This window comes from Pleurodeles waltl, chromosome 4_2, assembly GCF_031143425.1.
Source record: "Pleurodeles waltl isolate 20211129_DDA chromosome 4_2, aPleWal1.hap1.20221129, whole genome shotgun sequence".
Lineage (NCBI taxonomy): Eukaryota > Metazoa > Chordata > Amphibia > Caudata > Salamandridae > Pleurodeles > Pleurodeles waltl.
The window spans coordinates 834,762,730-834,775,845 of record NC_090443.1 but is presented as its reverse complement, the minus strand read 5'-3'; the positions used below and the strand labels follow the sequence as shown (position 1 = coordinate 834,775,845).

Below are 13,116 nucleotides of genomic sequence, written 5' to 3'. Positions count from 1 at the left end.
GAAGTAGAGTGGAGTGGGGTGGTTTGGAGTAGAGTGGGGTGGTTTGGAGTAGAGTGGGGTTGACTGGAGTAGAGTGGGATGGATTGACGTACAGTGGGTAGGGCTGGGTTAGAGTGGGTGGATTGGAGTAGAGTGGGGTGGAATTGAGTTGAGTGGGGTGAGGTGAATTGGAGTGGGGTGAGGTGAGGTGGACTGGAGGGGGTAGAGTAGAGTGGATGGGGAATTGGATTAGAGTGGGTATAATTTAAATGGGGTGGGTTTGGGGTGGGGTGGATTAGAGTGGGGTGGATTGGGGTGGGTTGAGTTGGATTGGATTGGGGTGAGGTAGGTTGGAGTGGAGTGAGGTTGGCATTGAGGTGCAGTGGACTGAATTGGAGTAAGATAGCTGCATTGAACGGGGTGAATTGTATTGGAGTGGGGCGGAATGGAGTGGGGTGGACAGGAATGGAGTGAGGTTGATTGGACTGAGTGGGGTAGATTGGGCTGGATTGTGATGAATTGGATTAGAGTGGGCTGGATTAGATTGGTGTGGAGTGCAGTGGATTGGATTGGTGTGGAATATGGTATGTTGATTAGGATGAGGTGGATTAAGATCCTGTAGGGTGTATTGGTTTGGAGTGAGGCAGATTAGGGTGAACTGGAGTGGGCTGGGGAGGATTAAGGTGGATTGGACTGGAGTGAGGTGGCTGGATTTAAATGGGTGGATTTGGTTGGACTGGATTCGAGTGGGTTGGATTAGAATAGGGTGGGTTGGATTGGAATGGGATGTATTGAAGTGAGGTGGGATGTATTGGAATGTGGTGTATTGGAGTGGGATGGGTTGGTTTGGAGTGTGGTGTGTTGGACTCAGTTGGACTGTGAGGATTGGAGTGGGGTAGATTTTTGGGCTGGCTTGAGATGGATTGGATTTGTCTGGATTGGGGTGGATTGGTGTGGGTAAATTGTTGTGGGGTGAACTGAAATGGAGTAGGTTGAATTGGGATAGAGTGGGGAGGATTGGATTAGGGTTAGTCGGACTGCATTGAAGCTGGGCAGTATGGAGTGGGGCAGACTCAAGTGGGTCATACTGTTTGTGATTGGAGAGGGGCAGATTGTTTTGGATTTATGTTGGACTGATTGGAGTGGGGCATGTTGTTATGGGTGAGAGTGGGTATGTTTTTATGGGTTGGAGTGGGCCAGATTGTTTCAGATGGGAGTGGGGCAGATTCTTTTGGACTGGAATGGCACAAATTGTTTTGGAATGGGGTGTGGAAGATTGTTTTGGATTGGAGTGGAGCAGATTTGAGTGGGGCAGATTGTTTTGGATTGAGTGGGGTAGACTGTTTTGGATTGGAGTGGGGCAGACTGTTTTGGATTGGAGTGGGGAATATTGTTTTGGATTAAAGTGAGGCAGATTGTAGTGGGACAGATTGTTTTATAGTGGAGCGAGGCAGAATATTTTGGAATGGAGTGAGCGAGGTTTGAGTGGGGCAGATTGTTTTGGTTTGCAGTGTGGCAAATTGTTTCAGATTAGATTGGGGCAGATTGTTTTGGAGTGGGGAAGACTGTTTTGGAGTGGGGAAGATTGTTTTGGATTGGAATAAGGCAGATTGTTTTGGTTAGCAGTGGGTTAGATTGTTTTTGATTGGAGTGGGGCAGATTTGTTTGGGGCAGATTGTTTTGGATTGGAGCAGTGCAGATTGGAGTGGGGTAGATTATCATGGATTGGATTGCGTCAGATTGTTTGGGATTGGAGTATGGCAGATTGTTGTGAACTGGAGTAGGCAGATTTGTTTGAATTGCTGCACTGGAGTGGGGCAGATATTTTTAATTGGAGTGGTGCATATAGTTTTGGATTGGAGTGGAGCAGATTGGAGTGGGGTGGATTAGGAGTGGAGTTTGGTGGTTTGGGATGGAGTGAGGTGGATTTGATTTGAGTGTGGCAGATCGGACTGGACTGGGGCTGATTGTAGTAGAGCAGATTGTTTTGGATTGTAGTGGGGCAGATTGAAGTGGGCAGATTGTTCTGTATTGGAGTGGGGCAGATTATTTTGGATTGGAGTAGGGCAGATTGTTTTAAATTGGAGTGGAGCAGACTGTTTTGGATTGAAGTACTGCCCAATTATGTGTTAAAGCATAATTTCGAAAATTGCACATTAGAAAAAACAATGTTGCATGCAATATTTAGAAGATAACAGTCATCTTTTGAGAAGAGCGCCCACGAATAACAACAAAACAGAACATGAGTGCAAAGTTAGAAAAGAAAAGAAGACTTTGCAAAATAAAACAACAAATTAACTGTAGAAAATAAAACTTTGCAATTTTGTTTGTCCTGATGATCTGGCTTTTGCCTGTCACACGCCTTCTGTTTGCAGGGCACTTGGACAGTTGAACCTCAATTAGGTGGGGAGCAGCAGAGGGATAAGGGCAGAAAAGGAATGCTATTGACCCCGAAAAGGCCCACATAGTGATCTGTTAGATCAGCCCTTCAGGCAGTGTTGATTTTCAGGAAAACACAGTCTAAGCAGCTATCGCCCAACCATCCACGCTACTTTACTGCTAATCTTGGACAAATCAGAGTATGAGTTGTGGAGCTGGGATTTAATTGGATGGACCCCACCCTCCAAATTCCTACAAATCCTGTGCTCCTCTTGCTAGATAAGATCTCTTGTGTCAGGAATAACATAGGCCTCTTTTTATGACCGTGTTGAACATGCAACAACTCAGTCAGAGAAAAGATTTATCCAGGAATCTGAATATTAAAAGAAAAAAGAGATGGAATTTCACTGACAAATATGCTTATTAAAAAAATTAAACGAAGATTTTTTATGAGAAAATCTCACAAGTAGGCAACAGGAAAAAGAACAAAGCATTTCTGAATAGCTAGCAAAAGTGAACTGACACGTCTTGCCAAAACATTTTTTTAAGCAATGGAGGCATTGGATTTGTGTTGCAGATAAGTCAGCAGGGGCGGCTGGTGTTCAAGGGCTAAGGGGCTGCGCCCCTAGCCTTTTTTGGCCTCTCTAGTGAAGCATATATTTAATTACATGATGAAAGTAAAACATTTTCTGCACAACATTTTCTGAGTGAAAGTTGTGCACTTGGAAAAGCCCCACTGCGCCTGCGTCAGTATGTGGCTGAAAGCTGCACAGTAGGGCTGACAGGGTTTGCCCACGCAAAGCCCTTACGTTTTCTCAGAACGCAGTGACGTCCCTGGCTTATCTCCTCCTCCACCAGAAGCCCTGATAGTAAACAGCCTGGAGCGTTTTTTGTTCAGCCTGGGTTTCTGAAAACTTCATATCACTCCGATATTATTATCCACCCTTTCCTATTTACTCAAATGGTGGGGTGTGATCAGAAGGGTCTACGTACCAGAGGTCACATTATATTAAAAGAATGTGGCATTGCGCAAAGAAAATCCCCTTTTCCTGCATTACAAGCAGTCTGTGGCAGAGAAATTGAATAAATACAACAAATAACTCCATCCAGGGCTCTCTGGGAGACAGGAGGGTGACCTGAAGACCCCAAGTCATAAATATGCCAAAGACAACCCTGCACACAAGTAAGTTGGAGCTCTATATTTTTTACAGACAGTAAGAAATAAATCTGTTCTCTCAGCTCTCCTCTCCTTTCACTGCCTCTGTAGGTGATTTCGTCTCTCAAAGGCAGTAATTGTTCCAGTAATTTATCATGGCTAGTTATGCCCTTTTTATTTCTTCTGCAGACTAATGACGTGATATGTCATATTAAACATGTAACCCGCAGCTCAAATAAAGGTGTACCTTTTATCACTGAAACTTCTTCATCCCAGACGTCTAACATTCACTGACATAGAGCCCACTCTTTCCCCCATTCCTCACGCAGTAGAAGTGGATGCAGGCATGAGTAACTTGGTGTCTTGTCTTGGGTAATGGTAAGTGTTGTAATGCTAATCTTATGTTATCTTTATGGTACTGAGACCCCTTGCCACACTAACCTCCCCCACTGTGACGCCCCAGGCCCTGGCTGCAAATCGCTGGCTCCTTTAGAAGTGGAGGTGCTGCATTTGTTCCCTCATGAAATTGATCCAAAAGACGAGCATGGTTCTTGTTCCCTTGCAAAATTGATCCAAATATTGGATTCAAGCACAAAGGGAGAAATATGTGCTTACAGTACAGGCATTTATCTGCTGTATGGCCTTAAAACTGTCCCTATCATCATGCCCTTAGCGTTAATGCCAAAAACATGAATTTATATGCAATCAATGAATATTAAAAAGTGATTTAGTTACTCTTATTTCACATGTTTTAATTAATGTTGCTTTCACCAAGAGAGTTAGCTGTTTCATCATGATCTGTTTCTGTCTTGCCTAGTGCACACTTTGATTCGTGCCAGGTGTTTATGAGGGGCTTTCATTGAGAGTGCTGGTGCTGAAGGTAAAGCAAAGTGCCTGTCAGTGTGTTGGCGTCTTCACAAAGCACACAGAACAATGGCCACGTTTTCCAGTTATATTTTACATTTAGGGCCAGATGTATCATGAAGGCCTTTTGCGATTCGGAAATAGCGATTTTTAAGAAATCACTATTTCCGACTCACAAAATGACATGTATCACATTTGCGAATCGGTAATAGCGATTTCTCAAAAATCGCAAATGCTATTATTCCTGAATCGCAAATTGCGATACCGGCCCCATTCGCACCTATGGGCCTGTCAGCCCATATCTGCAAATTTTTTGCATTTCCAAAATTGCGATTTCTTAACCAGAAATCGCAATTTTGGAAATGCAAAACCCCAGGGTGTTGGGGGCCTTAGGCCCCCTCTGCTGCACCCCAAAATTATTTTTTGGGACATGTAAGGTGCACACATGCCAAAAGGGCATGTGTGCTTTACATGTACATTTTAAAAATGCATTTAAAATGCATTTTTAAATTTTGCACATGGTTACCACCAGGTTCAACCTGGTGGTAAACCGCGATTCCTAAATGCCCAAATCGCATTTAGGAATGGCTTCATACATGTGCTAAGAAATCACAAATAAGGACTCCTTTTTGCGATTTCTTATTTAGAGAGTCACAATTTGCGACTCTCTAAACAGGGTCGCAATTTTAAGGAATCGCTATTTTAGTGATTCCTTAAAATTACGTTCAGAATGTCTTTCTTACATTCTGAACTGGCTTTTTGCATTCACAAACGAGCATTCGCACCGTTTGCGAATGCAAAAAACCTTGATTCATCTGGCCCTTAGTGTAAATGTGTGTGAAGAGGATGCACAGAGGTCATAATATTTAGAAGGCAAAAAGCAAAAGGAAATAAAGTGCTTATATGTGAATGAGTGCAATGCATGTTTGGGGTGGTAAAATGAGGGAGATGCAGGGAGTCCATTCAGGGGAGAGTGAAAAGAGGGTGCTGAAGAGGAGAGAGGAGGTTGAAAATGTGCAGATGGATGAGATGTGAAGAGAAATAGGGCAAGCATATCTAACATTAAAGAACAAATAACTGAAGGCCCTACTCCTTCCGCAGGCCTCAACAATATTTAATTCATAGTCTCACAATTTCAGAATTGAAACATTTTCAATGTTAATTATTTATAACTAATCATTGTTGTTACTCATTTATCTTCCACAGCTAACAACCATTGACAAAGCCAACTGTACTGACAGGCTTTACGTGATGTCAATTGTTGTGTTATATTTCTGCATGCAATAACATCTCATTTTGCATTTTCCCTTTTAGAGAACCCCCACTTTTTTCATCCCACTTAAATACCTGTCTGCACATATTTCTGTATGACTGGTTGCAGCCAGCAGTTGTGTGTGCTTCCTGATGCCTGGTTAGAACATATTCTTCCAAAGTTGATGCCGCATGGGGTGCAAGACAGTGGGTAAACGCACACTTTAAAGGGCCTGAAGTTGTTGCAGTGTACAATTCGCACATTAAAGCAAAGGGTGAACGTATTAATGCAGTAAGATATGTGTTTCATATTTCAAGACTATACATTCCCACTGCTTTATAAACCTTGGTTTCTCATGAAATTGATTTCCTTTCAAATGGACCACTTGTCAATTTTTTTCTATTTTTTCTTGGGTGGAGGACCCACCCTAGGCCCCACGTTTGTCCACTGAGCTTGCTCGCTACATAAAAGGCGTACCCAGACTATTACACCCCACCACTTTCAAATGTCACCAGCCGCCACTGGAAGTCAGCATGGGTCACTGTACCCATTAAAGGCGAGGCCCACTGGTGGAGCTGAATGAGCTGTGTGTGCGCAGCCAGTGTGCCTGCAGGTACCGGAGCCCATGGCCATGGCGGCAGCCCTTCTGGCACCACGTGCACGTTTAAGCAGCAGTGCTGCCACATGATGTCACACTTTGAAACAGCCGACATCGCAGATAAAAACAAGCGTAAGTGCTGTGGAGATAAAATCTTAAAAGAAGTTCCACAAAGTGGATGAAAACAGTACTTGGGCCTCGGGACACTGATAAGAGCAAACACACGAAGAACAAGCATTGGCAAATGCAAGAAATATGCTACAGCCAATATAAAAGAGGAAACGTAAGTGGCAAGCACAGGAGCCAATAAAAAGCAAGGGCGAGATGTAAGCCCATTATAAGATTTATATTGAATAGAATAGATTTCACAAGCACATCACAAGCGCTGTGCAGGCAAAACCTAAAAAATTAATGTGACAGACACAGGGAGGAAGAAAAATTAAAAGAAGAGATTTGAATTAAATCCGAAGACAAGCCTAGAAAGAATGTGACCAAGCATGGGAACATTCAACAACCAAGTCAGTTGTGAGCCGCTGAAACCGGTCGCACTGGGGAGTAGCAAAGGTGCAGGAAAAGAGCCAAGTGAAGGAAATAAACCATGCGCAAGGAATCAGAGAACCACCAATGAAGGGAAGCCTGAAATGTGAGTTGGAAAAAGAAAGACCAGCAAAACTAAAGGGCACAAGATATGAAACAAGAAGGGGGATGGAGGGCACATCGGAGCCAAGGAAATGAATGTCTATAAGGCAGGTATGAAAGGATCAGGAAGGCTGTGGGATCCAGGTATCAAGGGAGAGAATAGAACACCACCACCAGGGCGTAATAGGAGCAAGGTTTGGAGACAGAAAGGACTACAAGGATTATGATGCATGAGGAAGATGGCTCATAAGCCTGGACTGAGATGTGGTATGGAGATGGGAATCCAAGACGTTTTGGTGGCAGGATGGCAGAACCTTGACAATTCTCCAGTGTGTACAATGCCCTTCGGAACAATAGGGTCTTCTTTGACCAGAAGGTGAGGCAGAACTCACAGGAGGTGTTGTCACAGTCAGGAGAGAGGAACAAGTTGCAGATGCCATGATGGTACAACCACAGATGTTTAGAGATGCACCAGGGAAACTGTTTGAAGGCTGTCCATTCCATCACCCCCTTGCGATCTGCTATCTCCAGCATTGAAGGTCAAGGCAGGACACACATTCCCAAAAGGTACAGGGCAACCCCTAAATTCGGGGCATCAAGCTCTGGTCGTTGGTCTTCTGAAGCTGTGTGGTCACGTAACATGATAGAGTCATCAAGGTTCAAGCTGGTTTTTGATATGTTGGTGTTAAAATCCAACTATTGTGGGACCAAAAACATTTAGGAAACTTAATGAACTGGGAGCCCTCTTTGTGTATGCCCAAACCCAAACCAGGAAAATAAAATCTAAGATGGAGTTGGTGTCCATGCGCATAGACCACTACGGGATGTGTCACAGCACATCTTGTAACTTGAAAGACTTCTTTCAAGAAAGACTTCTTTGAAGGAAAACAACTTCCAAACTTCTGAGCCCAACACTAGGTGCAGACGTATGCAGAACATGTGTATGTACATCCACACATGTTAAAAACATGATTTTACCTCTTAGTAAGAGAAGAGAGTACGTAAAGTAAGCTGCCATAATTGGTTGAATGGTCCCTATGCCGATTCACTCCCCTACAAACTGGCTTCAGATTCGGACTCAGGGAAGGGGCCTGAAATTTTAGAAGATTAATAATGAATGCGTAGTATATACGTTTTAGTGCTGATGAAAATAACATGAGCAAATACTTCTAAAGCATCGCAAACACAGTACATACGGACACCGTGAATGTTTAATACAACTAATACATTACTACAAGTTCCTATATACAAAACTACAAGACCCATGCTATTGTAGAAATTTTTCATATAGGCACAGTCTGATTGCAGAAGTATTGGTTTCAATTGAGGAACAAACCACACTATGTTGTTTATTTACTTCCCCCGGAAGGAACTGAACTGTAAAAATGTATTAAAAAAGTTGATGAATTAAGTTTGTGAGTTTGTTTGAGTTACACATTTAAAAAAAACGTAATACTGATTTATTAAACAATAATCCTAAACTAGGGAGGCTTTAAAACATGTAGTCTAATCAATTTCAATTAGTAATCTTCATAGTGCAAACATTGAATGTGTAATCTATGTTCTTTCAAGAGCATCAGTAAAATGTTTTCGATTCACCTAACAATTATATATAAAAGAAACGTGTTATATACTCAAAGTGACTAAAATGCTAAATACATTAATGTGGATATCTAAAAAAAGTGATAGTTACAATTCTCATTTTTATAAGAAATAACAAAAATGATTAGAATATTACATCTTCAGCTTTAATTTACAACAATAAAGGCCCAAGTCACAGCAGACTCAAGAAATCGGACATGTATGAACGCAGATAAAGGAGTGGTCAAGGATGGTTTGATTTTAGCTAAGGAAGAAACATTTCAAATCAAAAAGTACTTTAACCAGTCCCTTTGTCCCCTAAGGGTTTAAGTCTCAAATCGGAAATTGGGGATTGTTTCTGAAGAGCCCTATCCAGTATGTACAAATCAAAGTTTGATTTCACAGCATTCAACCAGGCGAGGATTTATATAATTATAGCCACAGGACAGATATTATCTTAGTTGCAATCTGCTTAATACTCCTTAATCACTCCTTTATAATATTGTAAAACCATCAAATGCAACGTTGCTTCTACACATGTCCACGTTATTTTTCGTCTTCTGTATCCCTTGGACAGTACCGAAAACGCGGTCATCGTTTTAATATTTAATCTATTGCAACCATTACATCTCTAATGTTTTTTTCACAAGCACAAAAGGGCACGTGGCTAAAAAATGCCTAATGACTGAAAACATGTTTCAGTGTAACTTGAAACTATTGACTTTTTAATTGCAGGAAAGGATTTATTTTGTATATTGGCATTAGTGGAGGTGTAAGCTTCTGCACTTTCTTTTACATGGTATGAACTAAAACGTGTAGGAACAGATGATTAAAACTTCGGCGTGCAAATTTTTTCATTTGCTGGAGCAAAGACCCATTCCGTTTTCACTGCGTTAAAATGTTCATATTTTATTTTCAAATACATTTCTGTTTATATGCGGACAGTCACAAATTTCGAGGAGTAAACCTCCGATTCCTTACTAGTGCTTACAGAGTTGGAATTTTTTCAAATTACATTAAAAACAGATGTGACTGTAGAAAAAAAATAACTTTCGAGGTGGACTTTCAAAAGAAACAGAAAACATGTTTATTGCAATCCTTTTTTTAGCTAATTAAGAATATGCTCCTTTACCTGTGAACCAACTTTAGCAATTTTCAAAATTCGATATGATTTGCTTACATTTCACATGGTTCTGGGCAATCAAGATGTCACGCATTGTAAATAATTGCAAGGCTACTTTTGGGGCATCAATATGTAGTCCTTTGGTAAACACTTACATTTCTGGAGTGATGGTGTTTCCTGCTGGATCTGTGACCCTGAATTCAAAACTATCAGAAGTCACGTCTATGGACGGATTGATGATATATCTTATCACACGCTGATTTAATTCTCTTTGAGTGAAGGCACTTCCAATATGGCTACCTGCAGGATGCAATAACACAGGTGAGGTGCTTGGGCAATTTTCAATATTTTTATTTCATTCAGCATGGTTTTACAAAATAAAGTGGTAGTTCCGTAAAATGGCATTTGCGAACAGCCAAATCAAATGATTTTAAGGAAAAGTGTACCTAATATACACATTTGTTAGATTTATAAAATACATTTTTCAATTATTTAGAAAACATTTGTGTATACCATTGCAAAAAGGAGAAACTGTATTTGGCCACTAATAGGAAACTGATCGATAGGACACAATACTACTGACTCAGAGTCAGAATTACTCTCTTAGATACAGGGTCTCACTTTGCATGATTACCATGTGTGAGAAAGAGGATTCTTAGGTGGAATGGATAGACGTCCATAACAAGTAATAGTGTCACTATTTTTGTTAGGTCCAGAAAAGGGTTTGGCATTTTTTTTAATTGCTCAACCCCTGGCAGTAATGGTACGGAGCAGACAAGCATAATTTAAGAAAATGTGTAAAGCATTAGAAGTAACAAAACAGCAAAAAAGTCAAAAACACAACACAATAAAAAATCCCATGACAATTTATGAAAATAGAGAATATATATTAAAGACAATTTGATGACACCAAAACAACAAAAACCCAATATCTGGAAAAATATTTGAATTCTTTTACTTTTAAATAAGCCTGGCGCCAAAAATCATTAAGGGACAAATGTAGTCATCTCATTCTGCTTATCTGGAACAAAGATGAAATTTAACACCGACCATGACTGAGCAATTCTCGGATACAGAAACCAGGTTTAACAAGGTCAGAAAATGTACCTTCTGAGTTAGTCTCTGAAATGAGAAGTGAAAAGTTCTCAGCAGAGCAAGGCAGCAGGCTGTGGCTGAGATGAGATCCACAAGACTGGATAGCTGTTGAACAAGGTTCCAGTGAAGCTGTTGACTTTCAGTGGGAAAGTTCAGAGCAGGAAAAATCCAGAATTCATACCCAAGAAAGTCCACTGCCAGCCAGATACTTTTGGAGCTGTGAAGATTTCTACATTTGAACATAGTCCTATTTTTTGGAGCTCGAATAACTCCACTGGGGCAAGGCAACAAGCTGTAGCTGAACAGGGCTCCACAAAGTCAGATACATTCACCACAACATTCACCTGAAACAGATTTGCTGCTGCGGAAAAGTTCAGAGCAAAAACAACCTGAATCTGCCCAGTGAGGAAAAGCACCTTCATCACTTAGACTTAGAAGATTTGACCAGGTCCTCTAAAGATCACTGGAGTCAAAAAGTTTCTAAGTCCCAAGTTTTCCAGTATGTTAGGAGGAATACACTTCGACACAGCCAAATGTCCCAGGACCCCGAGAACAACACATTTATGGTCAAAACTCACTTCAGCAGAAGCACTATCAAGGTTCAGAGTAGGGTTTGTTGGAACTGGTCAGCTAAACTCTGCAGGAAAAATGCTTTTAGCAGCTTGATGTGTTCCTGTAGCTTAAGAGGAGTTCAGCCACTTGACCGGGGGAGTCTACTTCTTTTTGATGGGTATAAGTGGAGCAGGTATAGCCTTTCAGGTCTCCTCACAGACCTCATCAGCAGGTGCAGCTTTTCTTCTGTCTTTCACAGGTCCAGTAGTATTCTGAAGAGGATGCCCAGGGGTGCCACATTTATGCATGGCACTAGTCTGTGGGTGAATGTTTCTGCTGGCCCCTCCTTAACCAATAGGGAAAAGTAATCCTACCCAATTTTGAAAGAGTTCCTGTGTGCCCTACTGCAAACAGTCCCACAGTGCCCTTAACTGCCTAAAATCAAGATGGCAGAACCTTTCTTCCCCTGTGCAGCTTCTGTTTCCACCGTAGAGGTATGGCCAGGGAAACGAGATACCCCTCCTCTGGGATTACTTTGAACCAGTTCCGAGGGGCACACTTCTCCCACTGGGATTTCTTCCTGTCTGGCTAGGTGGACAAAAGAGGGTCCTATAAAGTATCTGCTAACTTTTGTTTGTGACAGTGTAGGCATCTTTGAAGTAATTAAGTTCCTGGGCAAAGCCCAGAAGGTCATCCTACCAGAGGACGAGAACACCTTCCCACATCGAGGACTTTTGTCTCAGCTCTGGCACCAAGTTCACATCTCAATAAGGTTGATCGTTGGAAGCCCATGCAAATGGGCTTTAAGAGGCTTTAGATATGGTAATTGAAACTTTCTATAAGTCCCTATTCTAAAATACATATTATAAACCAGACTTTACCAGTGGTTTGGACTTTTGATAAATATTTTAATAAGTCCACAAATGATTTGTGTTTCTATTTTCTAGGAGGAGATAAGATTATTGAATTTAATATTGTATCCCAACTCCTTCCTATGTAACAGTTAACCCTGCCACAATAAAAATAGCTTATTGGGCCTTGTCACTCTATGAACACAGGTAACATTTTACATGTCTAACTTTTAAATACTATGCTCCCTACCTTATGGGCTCTAAAGTTCACTTAGGGGTGGTTTATTAATATTAAAATGTAGTGTTTAGGTGTGTTAAAGGGGGTTGTATTGACAGGTCAAATTTTCTGTTTTAAAACAGCACGGGAAGACTACAATGCAGTCATGTTTGCACTGTCACTGTGGCAGGTGACACAATGGGTGCAGCCGTCTATTAGTGACATTTAACTTACAGGCCCTGTGTACACTTTGTAACATATACTAGATGCTTATAGATAAGTTACATATGTCAATTAAAAGTATATCCAATTTTGACATGTTTTAGATGTCAGAGCACATGCACTGTGGCCTGATTAGTAGGGTCCCAGTGAACAAAGACAGAAAACAGCAATATTAGTCGAAATTACTTGGTGGTACTCATGTGAGAAGAGACTCTTTCCTACCGCAAAAAACGTCTAAAGAGAACCTAATATATCTGCAATTTCAAACAGAAAACTTAGATGTTCCTCGAGAAACTGCAGACCCAAAACTATAAAGGATTTACACAATTGGATTCACAAATAGAATGGGGCAAGTCTTCCTTAAACATTTGTATATTTTACAAATAGATTAAACACTTAGCACTTGTTCCTTAATTCTCCACTGTGTCCATACAAGAGAAATAGGAGTCTGAAAGATACCTTGAAGAGATTTGGCAGTCCTACTATAACTCTAAAATTTATTTTAATGAACACCATACTTCGGGATGTTAGAAATGCCACAACTGCCTGATGATATTCTGATAACTGGCTGCACCTTATGAAGTCACTGAACTACAAATGGGCACACC

At 41.1% G+C, this 13,116-nt stretch overlaps 1 protein-coding gene across 2 annotated transcripts in view; it reads right to left on the bottom strand.

The window, feature by feature from the left end:
• The window catches only part of LOC138293366 (FRAS1-related extracellular matrix protein 1-like), an 892,846-nt gene that overhangs the window by 218,478 nt on the left and 661,252 nt on the right, over positions 1-13,116 (bottom strand). For both annotated transcript variants that reach the window (XM_069232561.1, XM_069232560.1), the window contains exon 27: positions 9,727-9,871. In XM_069232561.1, coding sequence (XP_069088662.1) covers positions 9,727-9,871 — 145 coding nt within the window. The remainder of the gene's footprint in view (positions 1-9,726; positions 9,872-13,116) is intronic.